Source organism: Apteryx rowi, unplaced genomic scaffold, assembly GCF_003343035.1.
Source record: "Apteryx rowi isolate R43461 unplaced genomic scaffold, aptRow1 scaffold_27, whole genome shotgun sequence".
Classification (NCBI taxonomy): Eukaryota; Metazoa; Chordata; class Aves; order Apterygiformes; family Apterygidae; genus Apteryx; species Apteryx rowi.
Window position 1 is genome coordinate 4,049,737 of NW_020449085.1, and position 25,880 is coordinate 4,075,616.

The window sequence follows — 25,880 nt, forward strand, 5'->3', positions numbered from 1 at the left end:
GGAGGTCACAAGGGAGTGCCCAAGGCAGCCGGTGGGAAAGCTGTGTTTAGAGTTCAGGTTGCTCTTGACTGCCCCACAGGTCTTCAAACAAACCACCATAGCTCCCTCTCTATATCTTCTCCCCAATGTTTTTAGTGTCTTTTGTTTTGTTTGATTGCACTAGTTTTCATAGTTTAAGATCAGCTGAAAGCGATGCTGCTCTCTAATGGCTGAAAGCTCTCCGGTAGCGCGATGTCAGCCATAGGGACCTAAGCATCAGTGTTACAAGAGATCTGTGACTTCTATATTCGCTAGACAGTTTCTTGTCCAAAAAGTTGCTGAGAGAGAACAGGACAAGATCATGCGCTGGTACTTTAACGTATTTGGGTACTTTTACTTGTGAAATCCAAATGGCCTAGATGCTGGAGCTGCACAGGTGAGCATGCAAGCATGAACGTCATGCCAGGAGTGAAACCCCTTCTGCAAGATAACACACATTTGCCTACTTACTGTCTCTGCAGCTGGGCAGGTGCTTGGTAAGCATCCTCTGCTGCACAAGACCACTGAAGTTTGTATGGAGTGTAAACACAGAAACCAGAGGTGCTGGCTTATCTATAAGGCTTCAGAAGTACCTAACTGTGCATTTTTCTTGGAGGGATGAGATGTGAAGGAGTGGCTCTCGAGTCCTCCTTTCCCTGGTCTGCTGTGGGACCTTGGGTCCCTTAAACAATGCATGAGAAAGTAATTTGCACAGCTTGTATGTATTTGTAATAACTATGTCTTTAATGTGAATAAATACTTCCCCCTGATGGTAAGCAAATGTTACTAAGCCAGTTTTGGCTTATGTTTTAATCCTGAACATAGGTTTAATTTTGCAGCATTTTTACTTCTTGCCAGTTGACGTATGTTGCTAGAAGTTCTGTCATGGGACAAGTCACTTGTGTTTGAAAGCAATTTGAGATCTTCGGTTGGAATGATTTATTATTATAATACTCATGTCACCAAAGAGAAGTATTACAGAGGAAAAAAATTCACTATTTAGTAGAAAATACTGTTTTGGTRTGCTCTCTCCAGTGATTCTTGCTATGGGAATTTTTCAGGCTAGGTGACTAATGAGAGTGGAGATTTTATACACATACTAATATATCTACAGATTTGTATTTGCATATAGGTATATTTATGTATTTATTTAAAGGGAAAAGAAAAGGAGCCAGCGCAAGATTCAGTTGTCTGATTCATTTTTCTAAGGTGGCTTTGAACAGCATTTCTTAGCCCCTGGCATTTTAGACAGAATCCTCAAATACTGGATAAAAGGAGAAAAGAAAATTCTTAAAATAGATTTCAGCTATATTTTACTAATTAATTATTATTTCTTCTTCATTCAGTGGGAAGTTTAACAAGTACAGAATAGAGTTGAACAAGTTCAGTGTGTTCAGATAGAAGTCAGTATGTATCAAAATATTTGTGTTTGATTCAAAAGTATCTTCTACCAGTCAGTTTTGATTGCTGAGGTCTATTCAAACAGGCTTTCCAGATCAGCTTTTTCTTCAGACATGATAGACAAGACTAACAGAAAGAGCTCTTTTGGCAGACCAAGAAAAAAGTATTTTTTGTTCCGTATCAAGTTCTTGGTTGTGGAGGTTTGTCTTAGTGGAAGGGTTTACACAGCAGTATTCTTTAAGTTAGTTCAAAAAGATTTCAAATGCTAATGTTAATATTCAAACTGTGAAGTTCCAAAGTTGCATAGAACAGCTGTCATTAAATCATGTCAGATGTCATAAGTTGATCCTGCTCTACTTATTAACTAATAATAATACTTTAAGAGAAGAAATGTATAGAAGTGAGTACTTTGGTACAGGACATTGGATTTCACCCAATAATTCTTGCACAAAATTAATAAATTGTGATTTAACTACGGTCATATTTTTCTGGGAGATACTCAGTTTTGATTTAAAAACTTAAAATGATTGAGAGCCGACTATATCCTAAGTATATTATGCTAGTCATTAATTACTCTTGGCATTAAAAAGTTATTTTAGTCTTACCTGACTTCATCCAGTTTCAGCTTCCAAATATTAGCTGTTACTGTGCATTGTCAGAAGTCTTCTTTCCATTCAGGTACTTCCACGCTGTGATCCAGTCATATTTTTACTTTTCCTAGCAAAAACTAAGTTGTACTTCCGTGGTGTCTCATGATGAGGTAGGTTTTTCTGGCCCTGAATCTTCTGTTTTGCCAGTCTTCCAGTCTGTCAAATGTCCTGTGTGAAGCAGGGGCAGCAGAGCTGGATAGCAATTTTGGCCTTACTACTGTTCTGGAATATTGCATGCAGAAATCAAAAACTAGCGTTACTTGATGCTCACTTTATTTCACTGTTACTTGTATTAGCCACCAACTTCTATAAATGAATTTTTTCCCCATGAGTTATTTGGTTTGATTTCAGAAGTATACAGTTGTTTATATTATTTGAGTACTTTAATGAGTTAAATAACACCCAGAAAAGCTGCAGCACAGGTCTATTGGCCTTCTCATGTATTTCACAGATGTTGACATATGTGTATCTGGGCAGATTGCTTAGGTGGGATAAAGAATGTGTTCCTTTTTTAGTAAGGCTTTTTTAGCAGTATTTATTTTTCTGTACCAAATGCCAGATGAGGAGATGAAAACACTATTTTAAACTTTGAAAATTAGCAGGCTAAATACAAATTTGCTAAACATACTTGTATCGCTGCTTAAGCAGTGCTGCTGAAAGTGCCACAGATGCCAAACCCTGATAAAATCCACCCTATCTCGTTAATGAACAGCAAGCAGTTGTTGCCATCTGCTGCCTCTGCCGCAAAGGTTAGGCGGCCCTGGCTGCGCGATCACGGAGGACGTAATTATTGTCTGCACGAGAGTCGAGTACAAAGACGGTTCATCCCGTCTGACCGCTGCTACGCTGCGGGCCACCAAAGATTAACAGCTGCTTCTCCTTTGATTAGGTTAGGTAATAACAGTTACTTTAGTTAATAATTGGATGGATTCCCAGGCCGTGTAATTCAGGTTTAGGCTGTCATTTTTTTCTGGCATGTAGCTGAGCTGTATTCCTGGAATGGAGCCTGTAATCCTATTAGTCACTTGTCACTCAAGCCGTAGGGAGAGAGGAGACACRGGGAATTCAGATCCGTTAAGGTGCTGTAAGAGGCAGGTAAGTAAGGCAGGCACACTTGCCTGTCTGCGGGGAGCTTGCTTGGTTGTTTGCCATGATAAAAAAAAAGAAAAGAGCAGGAACTTTATAAGTTTATTAAAATGTTTAGTTCATAATTCATCCATAAAATTGTTACATGATTTGTTTAATCTGTTATTGTTTGTTTGCTTTGCGACACGTGCGTGAGCATGTACACGCACGCTCTTCTAAAGGCGTACTTGATTCCTACGCTGGTGCACTGAACCTGGTTGCTGTATGTACTAAATGACAAGTTTATAATGGTCCAGAGATGAGGGTTACATGTTTAATATCACCTTAGCTGTGTTGGCTTTCCTCCTGTACAAACATGATCACTGTATTTCATGGTGACACAGACTTGTGAAGGGACAAAGAAAACAAGTCTTTTTTTTTTCTCTTGTATTGCTTTTTGGTGATACATCCACATTCTCAAAATTACATCTCTCTTACTGTTATAAAGGTTCAATCAATTTTGGTGGCATTCTGAAGGCTTTTTTACCCCCACCTCTGCTCTTAAGAAGTGCATAGAAGACAGTAGTAGTCATTTTTGCCAGCACGTTCATTTGACACTCATGTCCTCTTCACCAGATAACTTCAAAGCTTTGAAATCTTTATATACTTAGAAATCTAATTGTTTTAAAATGTTATTAGAAATAGTTGTTTATTTCTGCAATTATATATGGTCAAAGCAAAGCAGCTTTACATACTGTTACATACTGTTCCAAAACCCATTGCATATATTGTTATTTTCTTCCGATCCACAAACACAAATCCCATTATACGGGTTGCCTTTGCTGAATAACCTTCCCAATGTAAATCTGCAGCCTATTCCCAAAGAACAGTTTCTGTAGTGAAGTTGTGAAATGGGCCTCAGATAAACATCTTGCTAAGTAATTTGGGAGACTAATTTAGAAGTCTGGGGGATTCTTTCACAGAGCAAAGAACAGGCCTTTCTGGTCGGTGCCCTTTCCAAATAGGGATTTAATGTTTACTCCCAACAGGGTCTGTCATTTTTCATACTCATGTCGTGCCTGTCACCTTGCTCTGCTCAGTGCCTTGGGTACAACCTGAGTAAAAGTGGTAGTTGCCTGAACGGGCTTTCATTCTGACACAGATTCAAACGGTGGCCAGTTTAAATAAGAATATTATTTGATCAAGTGGTTTGGATAACTTATTTACCTCAGTCTACTTCTTTGAATTTCTAATATGTTTTAATATGTATCAGCTAATATAGGCTTTAGCACTACAGAACATTATGCAAGTTTAGATCATATTTTGAAGGATATAGGTTTTTAGGGAAAAAAGACTAATTGGATGAGATACCCTGCTCCCATATGTTTATGCTTTAAGAAAGAGTTCTTCAGATAAACTTACAAATATGTCAAGATTTGAAAATCACTTCAAGTAAAAATTATTTTAGACATGTATTTAAAAATAATTTGGTGTTATTTGACTGCTATACTTCAGAGATAAAATGACAAATTTTTTTAGCACTGGGGGGTTCATCCTTGGTACTGAGCTCAGCTTCCAACCTGAGGTCACAGGATGCTGCGGACAGCTGAGAGCATCGCCTGAACCCAACTGCTTTCTGCCCGGCTGCCGCAGACACCGCAGTCGGGCAGCGTTCCCCCCGCAAGCGGCGGTAATGCAGTATTCAGGTGACACTTTGCTCCTCTGCGTCCAGGGCATGTTTTCCCCTTGGTCCCACAACCTCTGCTGACCCAAGGCTAAGTGCAGGAGCTGCCCCTGATCCTGGCAGCCCGACAGGGCCGCGCAGCACGGTTGTATGGTGGTGCAGCTCCCTCTGCACCAGCAGGTACCCTTGGAATTGCCGCTGCGCTCCGATAAATAGGTGCAGGGCTCTTGGCCTGCTGTGACCTCCCTCCTTCTGCAAAGAGACCTTGGAGGCAAGTACCTTAAAGAGCAAGCCAAAAGGCAGCGGTGCAGCAGTGCTCCTGGTCACTGGGTGGCCGTTTTATAGACCTTCATAAGCATGGCAAACAAACGATTTGCTCTTGCATCTTTCCAGGCTTTGGAGCTGTTTTGTGTTTCTTCCTTCTAAGTTTTTTTTTTCYTCTCTCTCTTTCATAGACATACTTACTGATTTCCACCCCACCCCACACATCAAAATGTGAAACTGTTTTTTATGAATAATCTCAAGAGTGGAATAATAGGACTGAAAACTAAATGATACTAAATTGGGAGAAATTACAAATTCACTTCTGTTTGATAGAAAACTGCAGTAGTAAAGGAAATCCTCTAAAATGTAAGCTTGTATTTTAGCTAAGTGTTAGACAAAACTGAAATGCACTCTGAAAAAAAATCTGTCTTTACAGAAGTGATGGTGAAAAGGCTTCGGTTAGGAGGGGAAGGAGAGCACCTACTAAGTTAGACATATTTGCAATGTGATGCAGAGCTTCAAAAGTGAATATTCTTTTTGAATGTGTTTGTGAAGATATCCTATCAGAACAGAGAGATGTTATAGCTCTTTTTGAGCGTGGTTCTGGTTGACTGATTTGAAAGAAAATGTTCTTTTCTGGACACTTCACTATTAGGTACCTACTGAGAAAAGAGTTATGGAAAAAATGCAGATAATTGATATTAAAATATTACATGAAAAATAAAGGAAAAGGATGAGTTTAGCATTAATTAATACACCATAGTTAAGAAACAGGCCACGTGGAAAAATGTAGCAATGTACAATTTCAAAAATGAAGTAATTACTAAGGAGGGAACAAAACGAGTGTAATAAAATGGGGTATAACTCAGAGTAACGGGATGAAATAGAGAAAGGGCATATTTGGTCTAAATGACAGGAAAGACTTCTTCGCCATGGGCTCTAATAGGTTGTGGCATAATCTCCTATGAGAAATAGGGAAAGTGGGAAGTCTTTGGCACACTAAAAACTAGAGTGGCCATAGCGCTAAGAAATACACTGCAGCAAATAAGTTGTCATGTCACATAACTGGTCTTTTTCATTTTTGCATCATGATGCACATGATGATCACGTAGTAGTTCCTGTGAGCATTTTTCTACACTGAAAGTGCATGTGTGTTGATTGCCAAGAAAAGCTAGCACTTGAAATAACAAAATACGTCACTACGTTTGTGACGAGCTGAAGTGGAAATTGGTACCTTTGAAAGGACGGAGGCTTTGTCCGAGGGACGCTGAACACTGCAGAATTTTTGGAATAGAGAGAAAAGAAGAAAAAATTTGAGAACCGCTGCAGTAAGCCGCTGCACTATCCAGTTCATGATGGGAATACTCTTTGGTTGTCTTTTCCTTATGAATATATCAGGAAGTTGATGGGAAAGCATCACAGGAGAGGCAGCACTTATTGTAGATTTATTGCAGTCGTACTTCAGGTTGGTCATGCTGGCAGCTGCCATACCATGTTGTATCAAAGGTTCCCAGCTCAGGGTTGCTTAAGGAGGCTTTTGTTTGTTCGTTTGTTTGAAGTTTTTCGAATTAGAAGAGAGGAAGAGGAAGTAGAGAAGGAGAATGTGAGTAAAACTCAAATCTTAGGGCACACTTACCAGGCTAACTGCACAGAAATTGACTGTTAGAAATTATATTTAGTAATTAGCCTGTGGGGAACCACTGGCTGATTAGCTTAAGTAATGGGTAAGTGGGCACACAGGCTTCCATTCATTTGATGCTAGTTATTCCTTTGCTGGCAAACCTTTTGGCTGTGTGGAAATCTACAGGTGGTTCATATTCATTGCGCAAAGTTGTTTCTTTTTTAATATCTGACTTCCCTGTTCAGACAGAATTTTTCTGGAGCTTGAGGACAAGTCATTTAGAATGCAGATGTTTGCTTGAGAGAAAGTTGTGTTCTTTTACTTAAAAAAAAAAAAAAAAAAAGACTAAAATACATACTATTGTATTTACATATGACTTCTAATTCTTCCAATTCTCTTCTTAGAATTCTTCTAATTCACTGAAAAATTTACAAATGATTTTTCATTGACTAAAATATCTTCAGCATTAACAAAATTAACATGAGTGAATAAAAAACAGCCAATAAAGCAACACAAAATTAGCACTTTAGAGAAAAAAAAAGATCTTRTGTTTTCTTTTAAACAGTAGGAGACAAAACACTTCTGGAGGTAAGGAAAAGGGTATGAATAACTTCTAAAATCCTGTATTTGCTCCAGCAAAAGCTCAGTCATCTGCAAACTTTAGGAATAACAGTATAAAGGTATTTGAGTGCAAAATCCTGTTAAGTGGAAGTTCAAAGGGGAGGCCTAGAATAAGAAAAGGCTAATCTAGAAGCTTTGAACACCTACAAAACTAGATTAAAATGTTTATAGGCAACAACACAGTATAAGGAATGCAAAAGAAGCTAAATGTGAATGCAGTAGTTCAAATCTGAGAACAGTTGTTCTGCTGCATTTTGAATAAGTTGCAAGCAATGGATTAGACAAAGGACCTGGAGATCCTAATTTGAGTTGCCATCAGTTGATCAACACCTAATTAGAAAAGGAATAACCTGCACACATCATCTAAGTGACCTTTTCAAACTTTACCTCTATAGACTTCTGCTCCCATAACTGAAGCATTATCAAAAATCACGTCTAGTTTTTTAACCTGATTGTCAAACTCCAAACAATTATTTGAGAAGACAGAAAAGACAATCAAATGGTATCCTAACAACAGTGTCTTTCAGGTGGCATTTCTGTCTTCCCAAGATTAAGGATAAAATACCTCTAACACATCTAACTAGTGATAATATTGGGCTTTCTTCTGGAGCAGAGCCTGGACTTGTGGAGTCCACATGCTGTGAAATATGTAACCAGGTATCACCAACATATGGTGGTACTCATGTTTTAAAGTGATCTGTCTAAGCTATTTTATGCACACATTGAACAAATGAGGGAACAAGCCTGGACATGTTCTCATTTGGGGAAAGYCTGTAAGAAAGAGGAGGTGCCCCTCCACAGATTGTCTGCATTCTTTAAATGATAAAAAAAGCATTGAAGTACAGCTACAAAGGTAACAGCAACAGATAATGATTAACTTTGTTAAAATCTCTAGAACAATGTCATCACAAAAAATGCTTGCAGCATTCATCTGTATTACCTGTTTATAGTATATGATGATACTTGAGTGTATATATTATCTTCAAAAAAATACCAAGAGCTTCAGCTTCTGCCTTTTCTAAAGAATACTCTTCCCTGTGCATTGGCAGTGAATTGATCTAATCAGAAATGTTCAACATGGTAAATATATGTATTAAGGATTTCCTACAATGATGTGAAAACTCAGGGCATGGTCTTCTAGGCATATCTTTTATCTAGGAATTTCTTGAATTTCTCTTGATTCTCCTCTGTGTTTGTGTTTCTCTAGAACACAGCAGATCAAGTGGCATTTCGGATTGCAGGAGGACTGACGACCCTTGAACATATTCTTCAAACAGTGACTTCTTCCACCAATCTGAATGCAGTTTCACGGATTACTGTTAAGTAAGTATGATCAGTCCTTTGTTTGCCACTTGGAATTTTAGRTTATTCATTTCATGTCATTGGTGTAACTGCTGCTTCTTCTTATAGTCCAATGCTGAAGTTAAAAGAAAATATCTAGTGCTGTCTTCTGTGCTGTTGTAGAAGGTGAAGGACATTTTCCATTCAACCTCTAGTTTTAAACTTTTTATTTCTGGCTATGATGTATTTGAGTGGTGACATCAGAGAAGATGTCACCTCTCAAAAAGGTGTCACTTCTCAAAAGAGAAGGTACATATCTTTTGAAATTAGACTGTAAAGATCTGTGGGAAGTGAGGGCCTTTTCTTGAAGGGTTGACATTCACTGTAGTCTGACTGCTGTTAAAATGAAACGGTTGTTCCAGGGTGCAGCTAGCTGAAAGGGCTTCTACAAAGAGGTAAATCAAAATTCCCTTGGATTAGAGGAATATGTCTTTACAGCGCGTAAGAATAGAAGAGTTGAAATGTCTAACCCCTGAAAAGGAGGTGGTGACTAAACAGAATTTCTGGAAAAACTGATAACTCAAAAGCATGCTTTTTTTTTTTTTTCCTAATCTCTAACTGTAATTTCCATTCAAAAGCCCATTCATGTTTTCAGAGCAGAGTAAAGGACATTTTTAGTACAAAAAGAACCCATTCCAAGATATTCTGTTGTGTACCATTGTCATCATTTGTTTGTAGACACATTTTAATATTGTAATAATTAGAATTTAAGCACTACATTGTGTGGTTTGGGATCTAAACTGTTGTTAATATGTTATGGGACGGGTGTGAAGTGCTAGGGAAGACCACCAAGAAAAAAAAAAGTGCTTTCAATTTCCTCACTTGCTCTTTGAAGAGAATGAAATTGCTCCATTCCTGTAAATCATGCGGAATGCTCTTCTGCAGGTCCAGCCAGTGCCACTGATGAGCGTATCCTGAAGGGGTCCTAGGATGAGCGACTCAGCAGCAGCCTTTGCAYTTCTTATTTTGCAGAAGCTGTAATTTTAATTGATCCTCATCCACATAGGAGAAGTTTTGCAAAGRAAGAGCTGCACTGTGTGTTTAAGCAAAGCCACATAAGGCTTTGCTTAAATTTAGCTTTACATTTTTAGAATGTGCATCTTGCCCCTTTTTTTTTTCTTTCATTTTAGGAACAGTCTCACTTTGGCAACCTTTGTTGAGAAAGATTGAGAATATTGTGTTTACATTACTGTAAAAAAATTGTTTAAAGTTTGTTAGACAGTATGAGAATGTATTAGTTCTGAAAGGAATTTGCGTGCTAATAAATAAAGCTCCATGTCAGCTACATTTGTATAACAGCAAAAACATTCAAGGAGATTTATCAGAGGTTTTCCCCCGTCTTATGACGCAGTAACTGTCTATCTTGTATCCATTTCAGATTAGTATAAATGGTTTCTCTCTTTCCTGAGCATATTCATGAGCAAGTTATGAAAAGAATTAAAAAATCATTCAAAGATATTTTTGTTTAAAATGTTGTTCTATTAACACAAGTTTTCAACTGTCTGTATTTACAGAACAAATATTAAGGAAGAAGAGAGATTAATATTAACTCTGATAGTTTTATGTTTRAAAGATCCACAGAAAGACATTCTTAAAAAGGACTTAGCGTCACTACTGAAATGTAGTGTTTCGTTCTACTTTACTGCAAACTGCAGTCTTCAGTTAGTATTAGTAGAATAACTGTTCTTTTTTAATGTAAGGAAAACAAATTGCAGTAGTAGAAAAGATGAATTTAAATTCATTTTGTCTAACTGAATAACTGAGTGTGTTATCACTTAATCATAATAGAATAATTAATCAACATTGCGTACATGTAGAGAAGGTGGTAGCTGGTGGACCAGCCTTACAAGTATGTTGAAAATAAGAATAATGTTSAGGAAATTTCCTTTTTTATAAGGACCTCACTGCTGAATGGAATCCCTAGATCTCTACCTCTAGTCCCTGAAGTACAAATAGTTTTCTGTGAACTGTTGAAAGTCTTGAAAGCTGAGCCCCACAGTGGTACTTAGGGAGAGGCATAAATATTGCTCCATCTTTGTAGCAAAGCTTTTAAATACCAGCATGGTCATACTGCCATCGTGACCAATGTGCTTGTGCCTTGGAGGAGTGCCAAGTTACCTCCTACTGCCAGAGCTCAGATCTTTCTTGCATTGAGATCAGCTGATTACAAATAGAGGGATGTGATCTATTTGCAATTAGAGGCACTCCAAGCACTGTGTGAARTTTAACTGTGTTTCTGCTTATATTTATAACCCTTTTAACCAGATAGACTTGCATTTTTGGAATTCAGTTGATAAACTTCCATTCGTTACTGCTCAGAGATCATATCTAAAACATAGCTATAAATTACTTACTAATATGATTTAAAACAAAAGTAGGACATGTGAGGAAAATTCACTATGATAGTTTATTGACTTCTTACTCCTGAAGAAAGAAATCCGTAAAGCTGATACGGTTATATTCCTTTTTCTGTTGTTCTGAAGACTGTGAAGCACCTTTGGTTTGTTCCATTCGTGAATCAAATACAAAGCCTGACTTTCTGTAAAGTATTGGAAAATGCTGAACATTGTCTTCTAAAGTTTCAGTCACTATTGAGTGTAAGCCAAGTTTTCAGACAGTGTCCTTCCTGTCGATTATTCATGCCTTCACTTGTGYGCGTGAATCACTAAAATACTTTTAAAACTTAATAGAGAAATTTTACAGTTGTCTGAAACATAAAAAGTCTATTGTTTTTCAAGTTTAAATGTTAGTATTCTAAAATTATGAAGAACATTCTTCAAAAATGAAGCATTATCTTTGGTAAATCAGTGCAAATGCCTAAAATAACACGGGCACTCATTCAGAAGGGAGCAGCAGCTCCTTCCATGTGCCGGGAGCGCTCTTGCCGTAGGCAAGGCACAAAGCATGCGCCAGACGTCGTGGATGGTCTGTAGCAAGGAGCTAGACCCCACTTTTAGGTGACCTGTTGCATTGATACTCGGAGAGAACTTCCAGCTCTCAGTGCTGGATCTGCCAACCCTTTTCAGCCTCATTCCCTTCTCTGCACATGAAGCAGTTGGCAATTTGCTATTAGGACAGTCCCATCTCTCCTAAAGAAAAGCAAGCTGGCCAGAGGCAAGTAGCCTGAAGGCCACCAGTTGGGTCATCCTGCCCATATCGGTGAATATTAGTTGGGATGAATATTACCGAGGACTTTCCAGTTCCTTATAGTTGGACAGTTTGGAGATTCTCAGTTTGTTGACTGAAGTGTAAATGAACTAGATAGATTTTATTCAGACCTATTATATGACTGAAACTAAGAACTTGCCTATTGGGTCTTAGACCAGTGCAAATAAGAGAAGCAGATCTTTAATTCTTCATAATACAGTTTTCGTAATGGAAGTGCTAAGCCACAGTATCAAACTTCAGCTGTTTCTCAACTCTATTAATCGACATGTGAAAGAAGTATATGTTTATGATTATCTTTAAAATAATGAACCTAGCATTAGGACTTAGATTATGTCTGGTGCAGTAAATAAAATATGTGTATTGATATATTTTCAGCTTTGGTCATGATTCTTCCAGATGGCACTTTTTCCCCAAGAAGCAGTTGCTGAGATCAGAGTTAATACAATTCCATAAGTAGCAGATTGTGATACTGTACCCAATATATGTCATAGAGCTTACTATTAAATGCGAATGTGTATTGTTATTCATCCTATTATGCTATCTTAATGTGAGGGTGCAAAACGGTGTCTAGATGATAAGGGACTGGAACGGAGCTTTTCAAATAGATTTCTTTGTATCTTTTCAGATGATTTTATTTTTTCAACAGAATCTCTTCTTAGTTATAATGCAATTTGTGATTCATGTATTTATATCTCTAAATATTACTGAAAAACTTAACTACTGGTGTATTTTCCATATGATTGATTGCTCATATTTGTAATTATCCTTCTCTTGTATTTTATTCTTACAACTTTTCAAGGTCACTTGCTGCAAAACAACAATAAAAATATTCCATTTAGTAGATATTTTGAGCAGGCAATTTAGAATACATGAATGAATTCGTAATGATATTGTTGATTATAACTATACTGCCTTGCAGAAATTTTGAAAGTCACTTCCTTAGAAAAATAGCTGGCTTTCTTTACCAGTAAAATTCTCTCAGTACAAATAGTAAATTGAAAATTGGGGTTGTAAATTACACATATACTTTATGCAAATCCTCTGTACATTGATGCTTTTCACCTTTGGAGGCTGTGGACATACAAATGTTCCTAACTGTTTCTTTATATGACTATCTAGAAAGTATTCATTTTTCAGATAAACATGAAAAATGTAATAAAACTCAGTTCTGTGAAGGCATCAGAATTTCCACTAGACTGTGCCGTTTTCACAGTCATGCATCTTCTTTTCGTTATGAGATCATAAGGCAATCTAGCAGTAGCTGGTACATTGAGCTTGATTTAAATATTTTTATATCTTGAAATATTAATTACTTTTTCTTAATTTAATTGCAAATGCCTTTTTTCTTTTGAAAAAATGATTTCATGTCATTCGTGAAAATATAACCAAMTAGCATTATAAGCATCTGAAGGCATTGTATTTTAGAAATTATACATAGGGTTGCACTTTATTTAGTGCATGATCCTGCTCTAAATCTAGCTTTTTTCAGGCAATATACTTTTTAGCTTGTGTTTGATCTCAGTAGCGCTGCTGGGTTTTGTTGTTTTTTAAATCCAGATCCTTTTTGAGAATTGCTAACATATAATGCATGCTTATGTAGCCTTTTTATAAGGAGAAAACATTCTATATTGAAATTAAAAACTTAAATGAAAATATAATGTATGCTAGAAGTATCACAGTGAATTTTGGGCTGTTGGATGTGGTGCAGACCCTCTGCTGATGATTTCTGAGCTGCTCTTTCTCCTGTGGAAGAACATATTTTATGTGGAGCCTGTAAGCGAGCTGCTGCGAGCAGGCAGCAGTTCCAGAGGGTGTGACTTTCTGCAAACAGTCTGAAACAGGCTCAAACTTGGCTGCTTTAGAGAAACCATTTTTATGTCTATTAGCATGGGATCCCTGAAAGTACTTAAGACAAATTCTTAAAAAGTGTTTCTTTAAATACAGAATGCTTGAGAGAGTTTCGGAAACAAAGAATAGTCACAGAATATATTTAGTTCTTTAAGTGGAGAAGAAAATTTGTATAAAATTTCTCCATGCTTAATTTTTGAAATTCTTTTGAAATTCTTTTTCTTTGTTTTGTGCTATGATATAACTTAGATTACTGACTTCGTAAACTTTGAATCTAATGAAGCAGCATTTTCAGTGCTTAAAGGCAAAATAAAGCCCTCCTGTGGAAATAAGTTGAATCAAGACCATTTATTAATTGCCTTCCAGCCTTCCCTAGCCAAGCATGCTTTGCTGAAGGACACCCCTGTACTTAGCTAAGATTGTCTGTGCGCTGTTGCAATATTTAACCATTTGTACTCATCCTAAATTGGGAATTTGTTGTTTTGTGATGAGGGTAAGCTATTTAYAAGGAGGTGAGGAGATTACATGGGCTGTTATCTACATCTTTCTCCAAAATCCTGGCAGCATGGTGCAGCTCAGAACTTTAATCCCATGTCTACAAGATAAAGCTTTATTAACAAAAGATTTGACAATATGCCTGTTGTTTTGTACTGTCCAGATTGGTAGTCAGACCAGCAGGACAGCAAACGCTGTGAAAAAGATGTGACATTTGTATGAGATGGATGATGCATTTGGTGTTGGGGCAATTTTCTTCCTCTTCAAATAAAGCACTGAAAAAGGAGAAGAGAAAGCGTGGGATTATAGCAGGTTTATTATTGGTGTTAATGTACAAATTAGTGTCCAGCTGCATTATTTCTTAAAGTGGCGTTTTGTAATTTTCCTGATATTTGTTCAGTTTTCCAGAGAATAAGACAAATTCAGCATAATTTCAAGGGGTTTCAGAGTTTTATGATATTTTTTCCTACGCCTCCACTGAAAACCAAATGGGAACTGCATAGCAAAACAATTTCATGACTAAAGATCAAGACCTGAACACGATCCCTGTCTTCTGCGGTGCCTTGCATAAGGGCATTTAGCCCCTTTGTGCCATGACGTGTTACTGGCCTTGAAATTGTAACAAATCTGCTAACAGGAGAGTTGGGGTTTAACTAATTAACATTTGTAAAATCCTTTTGAGTTCCTTGGGTGACTAGCACTTTTAAATACAAATTAGCAGTAGTTGTAATGAACAAAGGAGGACTCTTGTTACAAGTTCAGACATGATAGAAATTAAAGGTGTTTTTATTATCATTTATCTTCTCTATTCATAGAACTTCTTGCATCATTCATTTAAAGCAGTTATCATCATGATAAAACAGCTTGGACCAGAATTATATGTGTAATAAGTAGAAAATAGTGCCTGCATAATATCATGGACGGGATTGATACAAATTGGTAGCATTTTCAGTAAAAATTGCAGATTATGAGGTGAGAACTGTTTTCATAGGTTGCTCTTTGTCATTTTTACCTGCTTTATGAGCATACCTTTCTTGGCCTGCACTGTCACTGTTCGTGCAGTTCTGTAGGATTGTTCCCAACTTTTGTTACCTGAAGTGCAAAACAAGCTTTCTTACCTCCTTGCAAGGTTATTCCCTCCAGAGAAACATTCACTGAAAACTTGGTACAAGGACATAAAGACAGTCTAAAGAGAATGATCTCTTTGCAGGTTCAACATCCAAAACCTGTAGCATCTGTCTCTCTTCATGGGGTGCTCTTGCTATTTGTCTCAGAGCTGGATTTCAGGCTGACAGAGCTCAAGAACAAAGCAATATTGCCTTACCTTGCTATATACAAACAAATTTTTATAACGAAAGGAGCTCTTGAACTGTGATTAAACTTTTTGATCGAGAGCCAGATCTTGCAATGAAGTAACTGGTAAGCCAGCGGCTAGAGAGGTCTATCGGATCCTATCGCACCTGTAAACATCAAGGGTAAATTAATTGTTTGATTGTCACTTGTCGTGTAATAGTTTATTCAGAGAGCAGGATTCAGAATGAGACTCTGCTCTAGTTTTGGAAGTGTCTTAAAGGAGAGCTTGTGATGAGTTTTGTTTTCTCTTTATTAATTGTGATTACCGTTGGAGCCCATTTTTTAAACAGACAACCTTAAATAATGTAAAATACAGACTAAATATTAATTTTGAATCTTTAATTTCTTTGAGGGTTCCTGAGGGAGTCATAGGCCACGTGAGTGAAGTACAAAGACCTGTGCAGTCTTCAAGACTTAAAACTGGAATTTTTACTTTAAAATCAATTTTCTGTTTCAACTCATATTCACAGCTTGATTTATTAATCATTCCACTATATGATCATTCTGTCCGTTTCTTTTTGGTAAAAGCTGGTTTCCCATTTCCTCTCAGCTCAGTTTTTTGAATAGCAATACCGATTGCTTTCTTTCCCTGTCAGTGCTGCAAAACATTCAAACTGGGTAAAAATGGTAGTTCGCAACCAAGTAACCCAGCCTAAATTTGATAGTGTTTAGTTTTACATTATTTCACAGCAAAATTGAGGTTTTGGGGTGGGTTTCTTCATCAATAATCGAAGTGTTTTCATTTACCATCTCCTGAAGTTGAAATTAATGTGAAAAAGCTTTATACTTGAAACAGGTAAATATTACACGTTGACAATGCCTTGATTTTTGTAGAGCAAAAGTTGTGACTTCTCCCCTGCGTATCCTGGTGCACTGCCATGCACTAGTTGTCCAGCCACACACACTATTGCTTTCTCAATATTTTAAATAAAGGGTACGGTTTGTCAGCTTGTTGATACCAGACAAACTGGGGAAAGTGGAGATGTACTAGCATAAAAGAAGATCACACGGAGACATACAAATGGTTGGGATCCAGCTTGAAGATGCTGATTAAAATGAATCCTCTTCCTATTTCTTTGTATTCATGCAAAATAAATATAATGTACAGATACATATTTTTGTCTAGCTTCAAAACAGATTTCTTTTTTGGATCAAAGTCTGTGTATCATAATGAGTGTTTTTATAATTGGATTTACTCCAGAGGAAAGCCTTACATCACAGGGTAGACTTCTTATGTGGTTTGAGTATACATGCTGTCTAACAGCTTTAAAGCTGATTTGCGGATGTGATACAAAGTTTAGAGCAACATCAGTGATCGATAAACAGCTGCTTTACATGTGAGGCTCAGGCTTCATTGTTTCAACACAGTTTTGATATCGCTTGAGATATCAGTTTTGTAATTATGTGCAATTAGAGCTTTGAACAGGCAAAAAAGCAAAAGTATTCAGGTTTTCAGCCTATTGATTTTAACTGGTAGATGAATAAAGTTCTTGCTTTTCATTCACAGTGTTCAGCGCTCGTCTGGGAGGCCTTGCGCGGAAATGGTGACAGTTGACAGCTGCTGTTCTCTTAATAAGATTAAAGTAAAGAAATTAGTTGTGCTGTGTTTAATCTGCCATTTAACACTGCGAACCACCTGGGGACTGCTGCTGGGCTGACACTTCCCATTCGGAATTTAAAAAAATTGTAGGACTGAATCTTAGTTCAGAACACGTTTAAATACAGTCGAATCATCACAAAGCATAGTTAGCAGGCTTATGATATCAATTAAAAGTACCCTTCTTGTTGTGAAAAATTAATTTGACATCCATTTGCTTATGCCCCCTTTTGGGATGCATTATTTGAATCTCTGAAAATTCAAATACTTTTTCTGACATAAGATTCACTGGGGAAATAAAAAAGCAGGATGCATTATTGCCATTGAATTTGTTCTACATGTAAGTGGGAAGTTTCTGTGTTTTCAAATGTAAAATAAATGTTCCTCTTGGCAATTTTGAAAGTACCATATATCAAGAACTGTATTGTCATGAATTAACTAAATCATTTTACAAAATTTTGAAACACTGTCAAAATAAATTAATCTACCAATTTTGTATTTGACACTTTGGAAAAATATATCTTTCATATTTAAATATAATTAATCTTTAGAAAGGTGGTGATCTAAAGCATTTTCTTTTCAACTGAAAATAGAAATTACCAAAATAGTTTCATTTCTTTTTCCACCTAAATACACATGCTCACACAGGGCGATAATCTGCTGTAAAAAGTAAAAGTAGGTGCCTACTGAAAATTTTTTCAATATTATCAAGCAAAGTGAAATAAATAAATATCTTTATACAGTCAGGATAGGAAAGAGAACCTTGTTGCAAAGCAGGTTTTTAACAAAAAACAGTATGCCTGTGCAGCATGCTAATTGAATTTTGCATAGGTATTATCATTGTAGGGTGAAAATTAGGTGAAATAGGGGAAAAATTAAGCTGCCATTGCTCAACGAATAATGATTTAATATTGTGTTCCTGTCATGTGAACTGCAGATTGAAAATGATTTAATTAGGCAGTACAGTAAAATTAATTAGCAGTACAGTAACATTAAGATAATTAGTAATATGAAGATGCTCAGAATATTAACAAATAAACACTATCTATTGTCTTCACATTTTTAAAGATCAGGCCAAACAGGTAGTGCTCTTTATTAAATTAGGAATTATTTTTCAAGCTGAAGAAGAGAGAATTCAGAAACACAAAAGAGGAACTTTTACCCTAAATTTTCTGGCTCCTCAGCATTTCTGGCCTCTCCTGGCCTGAGAAATGCAACGTGTGGGCACCAAATGCTGCCGTTCGCCCCTCTGCGAACATGCAATGTCGTGAGCTGTCATAGCAATGGACACAGTATTCACTAAAGCAGCCTTCCTTTCTTATGTAAATAATTTTGTTTAAAAAAAAAGTTTAGGAAAAAATAAAGCATCAAACCCAATTGTATCTTTAGAAATGTTATATTAGTCTGCAGTTTGTAATGTTAGATACCAACTTCGATTATTTCTCTATGATAACTTGTTGGTTGTTGCTGCCAGTCCCACTTTCATATGACCTTTTGACAGTGCTAACAATTTATCTTTTTTTCTTCTATTGAGCCTATTTGAACTTAGTTACATTTTTTTATGCTTAAAAAAAAATCAAAGTAAAAGTTTGTTCCCTTCGGTTTACTTTAGACAAACAACTTGAATTGCTAACCATCTTTATTTATTATTGTATATATTTATGATGTATTTGTGTTGTGTGTCTGTGTGCATACTTGTATAATAACAGTGATAGTTTTTGTGGTAAGCAAAGTCCAAGAAATGAATTTTATGTTTATTCTGAAGTAGTGTTATCCCTGGTCAGATTTATCTTTTCTGGGAGTAAATTCTCTAGGATTGGTCCCAGCTTCTCTGGGAATGGTGTCTTGAGAAAAGCACTTAGTTTGAGCAGATGCAAATTACTGCACGTGGTGCAAAGAATGCTTGGACATGTTGGGTGTAGCTGGGAACTTCTGTGGCCCGTTGTGTTTGCGACTTACTTTCTGCTCTTACTACTGCAAGCCTGCTATCTCTTCCCGCCCAAGATGGGTGTAGGTCAATTGATGCTATTGTAGTTTTACACTGATATTTAAAGACTGTACATCAGCGGTTCACCATGTGTCAGCAGGAGTTTCTGGAAAGGAATCCAACCTGCTCAGTTTTCTTTACTCAGTACGAATTACTTGACTCGCTCCGTTCTTTACTGCAGGATCTCTTCTCTCTAAAGCTGGTCCCAGTGTAATGTGAATTATTTCATACGGGTCTTTTTTTTTTTTTTTTTTTTTTTTTTGAATATTGTGCTAGCAAAGATTTCTTATACTCACATTATTTGTGATCCAATCATAAACCGCAAGAAAAGAACGTTACATGTCCAAATTATGAACTTATCTGATATTCTATATAAGTCTGGTCATGTACTGCCTCTCTAGTATGCCCATAAATTTATATTAGATTTTTACKGAGAAAATGCTGAGAATGCAGGCATGTGCATGCTTATACTTATGAAAATGCATTCAGTGCCTCATGTCACATAGTTCAGGCTTCTAAAAATTGCATATTCCAAGGCACATCGTTTAGTTTTAAGCCAAATTCTGAATATAGAAGAATCCAGTAGCTACGCAGTACATGACTTCTGATAAGTATGGCCTCACTGTATTCAAGTCAATATTTATTTAATTTATTTTGTGTTAATTTTTAGTTTTATTTGGAATCCAAGTTTAAGAAAACAAAGTTAAATTACTGAAAGGTGGCTATTTCATGTTCTTCCCACCAATATATTTGCTTTTAATTTACTGAAGGAAAAAGTAACATTGTTATTTTTCTTTTCTTTCTTTCCTTCTGATCTTTTAGGTCGCTCTGCAATGCAGTAAATGCTTACAGCCTGACTTGCAGTAACTGCACAGAAAACTGCACCTATATTCTTTTTAGTAATAAGATCACTTTTCTAATGGACCTGTTGATGCACCAGTTTATGGTATGTAAAATATTTATCTTAATTTAGCAATTGTTTGCACAGTTCACAAATATAGGAGAGGGTTTGGGGTGTGGAACACCAGGAGAAATGAGGAAGTCAAGGCGGAAAATAAGAGGGACGTTCTTTTGTTGTGTGTGTTTGGGACCTGTGCATTTGCTATACGTCCATACAAACTGATACACTTCTGGTAATTAATTCTGCAAAAGCATACATACGAGGAGCTGCAGTGAGTGCACAGTGTTCTATCTTTAACCATTTCTGTGGTTTTCTTCTTTAATTTACCCTGCAGTAATATGTAAAATATAGACTGTTCTGAGTTCTCTGTGTGTGTTTGATTCTGATGTATTTCAATATCTGGAATATAAGTCAGTTCAGTATGTTGCTGTAGTTTGATTTGCTAAAGAGGTTCAACGGCAGGCCTCTTTAACTGTGAAAGTTTTAACTTTCCAATGTTTCATTTAATTTGAAACATCATTAAATATTTTATTTGAAAACTCATTTTTAATTCATTGTGACCTGCTCATCATGAGATATTTAGTTTTGCTTTTCTAGTTATAAATTGTGTGTATGTATTTCCATGAGCCAAGCAGTTTGTTAATTGAAAAGTTATGTTCGTACCTTAAATAATTTACATGGCTCTGTTCGAATCAACAAGCCAGAGGACTGTTGCCGAACACTTTAGGAAAGATCCTGCAAAGGCCTCGACGCAGGCGAAGCGAAGCGGCGTGCAGCCTGCGCAGAGCCCGCTGCGGAGCTGCCGGCTCGCTGCTCTTCGCCGGACCTTTCCGAGGGGGTTGCAGGTGTTGGGCTGCACGCAGCCGTCGCGAGCAGCGCGCGCGTGGTGCTGGGCCAGGCGCAGCCCCACTCGCTCTCGCAGCGCAAGCCGGGGCCCAGGCTCCGCGGTTAATTACTGGAGAGACACGATCCGTCCGCGCTGTTCAAGTGATGAGATTCATTTGGATGCCAAGCACCTTCCCCTTTCTCAGTGTAGCACCGTGCAAAACCCCTCCCCAGCTTCTCCTGAAGAAATACTGAGTGGTTTCTCGGCAAATGTCAGCCACCTCGGCATCAAAGATGCTGCATAAGAAAACTGCACTAGGCTTAGAGCTGGTCTCAGTCTGTTGCCAAATGCTACCCTTGAACTGCAGCAAACTGTAATTAAAGCTTAATGTTGCCCTTGATCCACAGTGGGCTTTTATTTCCTTTGCATAAAGTCTCTCATTCTCTTCAGGCAAAATTGGCCCTTAAACTAGCATATCTTCATAATTCCATGAAAAACATATTCAAGTAATTCATTAAAAAAAAAACATATAGTACTGGTTTTCTAACCCTAACCTGTCCTTTTTTTCCTCTCCTGAAAAGACAATAAATCAGATCAAGTTTGAGTTTTTCTTTCTTAAGAAGAAAAAAAAATCACATGGCAAACACTTTTTCTTTTTAATTTGATCACCAAAATGTTAACAGACACCATTAACAGACCCATCTAAAGAGTTTAACTGCCTGCAGTATTCCTAGCTTGGTGAGCTGTATGATGCCTTTGCTCGTGTCATGTGTGTTGCCCCCTTACTGTTGGAAAATAAACCCAAATAATATCAACAGTAATAGATGAGAGCATATATTTGCAGAGCTTTAACAGATTAATAAACAAGTAAAAGTATGCTAGTATTTGCTGAATGCAAAACCAGAAAGAATAAAGTTTAAGAAAACCTTTCTATACATTCTTAAATGCAACAAATTTCAACCTTGTGTCCAAACAGCTTCATGTGGGTTTAGTTTTGCTTTTATTCATCAAAATCTAATGCAATGATTACATAAGCTAAAATTCAGAGCTATACATTTTTAAGAACTGAATTTAAAAAATCAATTTTTATTGGCAACCAGATATTAATTTTCTTTACACAGTTATAATATTTTTCTCCTTATAGAAAATACTACTTCAGGAATTGCATAAAACAGATTTTTTTCTCTAATGAAAGCTTGGGTATCAATGGGAAATGGTTCAAATATCAGTTGTAGAATATTTCATGTTTTTAGTGACATCCCGCCTGTCCCAGTTAATTATTCAAAGTTTCCTGTTTAGACCTTCCTCCTATCTATCTCATACCTGAGGAACTGGTAGAAAACCTTCTGCAGACATTTGTTATTATTTTGCCTTTCTTAGCCTCCTTTCCAGCTCAGGTAATGTCTAATTCGGTGGCTATTGAAGTCAGTAGTACTCTTTCTCCTGATTTCAATGGTTAATGGATCAAACCTCTCTACCTACGTTCATGGAAGTCTTGTGGTTATGTTGTAACCCGAGTTATCTGCAGACTTCTATCTCTGCTCTTCTTTGTCTCCTGCAGTTAGAAGATTGTTGTGAAATGATGAGAACTTCTATGATTGTATGTTTTGGAAGGTTTTACACTGAGAGAAATGAGCAATTACATAGGACTGTAGTAAGCATGTAAGGATAGTTTTTTAGTTTGGTTGGATTTTTTTCTGGTCAAGTGATAGCTGTCAAATAATTTTCCGTGAAGATATGTGAAAAGAGCCATTTGTGTAAAACCATACATTTCTGCACATACATTTGTAAATCATTTTTATCTGCTTTGTAAATAGATTGATTTTTATCTATTACAGATGACTGTCCTTTTATGATTTCATGATAATCCCTGAAAAGCATGACAATTTATTTTCTAACTATATGTTCTCAGATAGATCAAAGGGACACTTCACAAAGCTTTTCAGAATAACAAGCTGGACAAGACCGCCTCGTCCAGTAAAATGTCTTAGAAGTTTTTGTTCATTCATTCAGGTCCTTCCCTTCGTAGCACACCTGCTGTTACCAGTTAAAGCATAATACAGACCTATACTCATTAAGAATTACGAATTGAGACGTTTTTATTGTTCCATTTTTTCATTCACCTATATATGCAAAATTACATGGATTCTTTTTTACTTTATTTTCAAACTGCAGACTACATAGAATTATAAATCACTGTCTCAAGACAGAATCGCTGCTAAGCACTTCGTTTATTCATACGCGTTGTTAATTTTCTGCACGTAAATTCTTTTTTGGATTGTTTTTCTTTCTGCTTAAGATTAATTGCTAAAGGCCAGAATCAGATTGTTTTTATTCCAGTACATAGATAACTTCATATAAACACGTTACATGTAGGCCTGACCTCAGAATTAAAAAGCAGTCAGAGTGGTGTAAAAAGTCTGACCAGCCTCTTTCCAGCAGTCTGACTTTCCCGAGTTAATTGCCATTTATATCCTTGGGGCAGATTTTAAAATTTTAATTGGAATACTGTATGAGTTGTTTTTTAAGGCCATCTTTAAATGCATAATATCTGAAAATTCTAAATAAAACATCATTAGTGAACATACAAATATGTGAAATGAACATTGCAGTGTAAGTAGAGATCAAACATCTAAAAATGAATTGCTCATTACATTTTTCTTCTCCAAAATCCAGTGCTTAAATGTGGGGTCTGTATTATTAACAAATGGCCTTTGAACTATTACTCATAAAGTACAATGGATTTGATTGGGTTTAAGCTATTCTGGATATCCAGAGCCGTTGAAGTAGTTTTTCTCCCCCATTTATTCCCTGGAATGTGCTGCCATCTAATTTGAATGCAGTACTGCTTAAATGTGACAGTCTATGTCCTGTGCTGTTTGCTGGTTTCTTAACCATCTGTGGTCACTTTTTTGGATCTCCTGTACCACAGTAGTGAAGGCAGCTGCATATTCGTTTGCATTGATGATGGCGAATTGTAAACGCATAGTCACTTAGGTGCTTCTCAGCTGGTTTGGTCCATTTTGAAATTACATTCCCTTTAATTTTCAGTCTCCGTAGTGCTCAGCCCTTGTGACAGTGTTACGGGAGATGCCCAGCTGGAAGATTTTACAAGATGTGGATAAGGGGAAAGAGTATAGCCATTTGCAGGAGATGTCCACATGAAAATATTAGAGTCATCTGCAGGGTGTTGTCAATACTCCTAGTCCATAATAATTCAACTGTGTGGAGAGGGTCTACCCTCAGGTCACTCTCCCAGTGCCAGAGTTGCTTAAAAAACCTGCCCTCTCTCTGGTTTCCATTCTGGTTGGGAACCTGAAGACCTGCAACTGAAAGTATCAAGGTTGGTGGAAAAGTACTTCAGGTGGCTGTCAGCTCTGTGAATCAGGCCATTGCCAATGTCATCCAAAGGCGTCACTCAATGGTGGCAATGTAAAAAAGCACAAAAAGTTAATGTCCTTTTCTTTCTTTTTAGTACAGTAACTTTAAAAAGGCCAAAAACTTATTTTTTGTAGCTTTGCTCTCCAGTAGGAAGCCAGTATGTTAATCCTGTAGAAAATGTTGAAGTAGGGCTAGGATAGAAGAAATAATGATGTGCTTTTTAAGTACTTTGAAATAGGGAGTTTAAAAAGTAGAAGCTATATCTGCACCATCTTAAGCTTCTAGATTATGCAGGCAGCTTCCATTTCTTTAGCTCATTAGTTATTATGTAGGAAGTCAGACATCTGATAGACTCTGTTTAAAAATGTACATTTTCCAGAATGTTTTTGAGGCAAGCCCAGTGACTTAGCATGCAGAAAGCACAAAAACACCACTGTCTGTGGATGAAGAATACAGTGTAATTGGCCTAATGAACAGAAAAGGGAACACTGTAGAAAGCTTTGAAGAACTTTCCATTTAGGTTTAACAACTCAATATTTAAAATGGTCCATGGCTGGGAAGGATTCTCTCTTTATGAGGAAACTGAAAACATAAATGAGTTTTCAGTTATAGAGCTTTACTTGTTAATGGGAAACTATTTTTTTTCTGTTAACACACAAAAAAAATGTAAATTATGCACTGATATACAGCTGTAGTTGTGGTGACACGAGTCAGTAGGAGTTACATTCTCAACTGTATTAGAAGTGTGCCTAAGTGCTTTACTGGACTGGAGCCATATATTTCAGCATCTTGCAGGATTAAATCCTAGATGCTGGGCACAGCTGAAGAGTTTAGGGCAGCTCTGCCCAAGCGAGGGATTCCCTACGCAAGGGGAATTCTCTGCTGAATGGTTTACAGAGGCTGCATCATGGCTGAGAATCTGGTCATCAGCACCTTTTTGTTCAAGAACTGATCTAAAGAAAGTAGGAGTCGGGATTTGGCCCAGCATAGGCAGTCACCATAAACATTAAAATAGCATTGAGATGTTGCATGAGTTGAATAGTTGAGCACTGGCTGTATTTTCTCCTGTTTTTCTCAGTGTTTTAGAAACACTTTATATCAATTACTTGACAAGTCAATTTAAGTATGTAATTGTGCCTGTCAATTTGTCAGCTAAACTATTAAACCTGTGTTTAGAAATAAAAATGTGGAATGTTTTAACATTACTTATTCATAGCCTATGTTCAACAAGCAGCAGTTTTTCTTCATATAATTAACGTATAATCAACACAAAAATCAAAACTGGAAGGCTTTCATAATTATGCTATTAAATCTTAAGATTTCTTATCCCCTTGCTTGGTATAATAATCAACAAGCAAAGTAATACATCATTTTGCAAGCATCCCAATTAATTTTGAACATAAATCTTAACACATTTTCACACTATCCAATTAATTATTTCTTCCATAAAAGAGCTGATCTTTCATGACTCATTGAATTCACATAAATGGAAGATATTCAGCATAGCAATGAGTTCAAATTTACCCATTTTAAGTAAAAAGCTATTTGCTTCAATGTCCTATCTGACATACGCAGTGTAAAAAAAAAAAAAAATTCTCTCTCACTTTATTTTAACATACACTTTCCCCAATAATCAAATCAGAAAAATCAGTTTTGCAA

The 25,880-nt window shown here is 36.8% G+C and overlaps 1 protein-coding gene across 7 annotated transcripts in view; it reads left to right on the plus strand.

Moving 5' to 3' along the window:
- Nucleotides 1-25,880, plus strand: part of SCAPER (S-phase cyclin A associated protein in the ER) — a 195,328-nt gene that overhangs the window by 122,801 nt on the left and 46,647 nt on the right. For all 7 annotated transcript variants that reach the window (XM_026068288.1, XM_026068287.1, XM_026068289.1 and 4 more), the window contains 2 exons: nt 8,532-8,647; nt 19,936-20,059. In XM_026068288.1, coding sequence (XP_025924073.1) covers nt 8,532-8,647; nt 19,936-20,059 — 240 coding nt within the window. The remainder of the gene's footprint in view (nt 1-8,531; nt 8,648-19,935; nt 20,060-25,880) is intronic.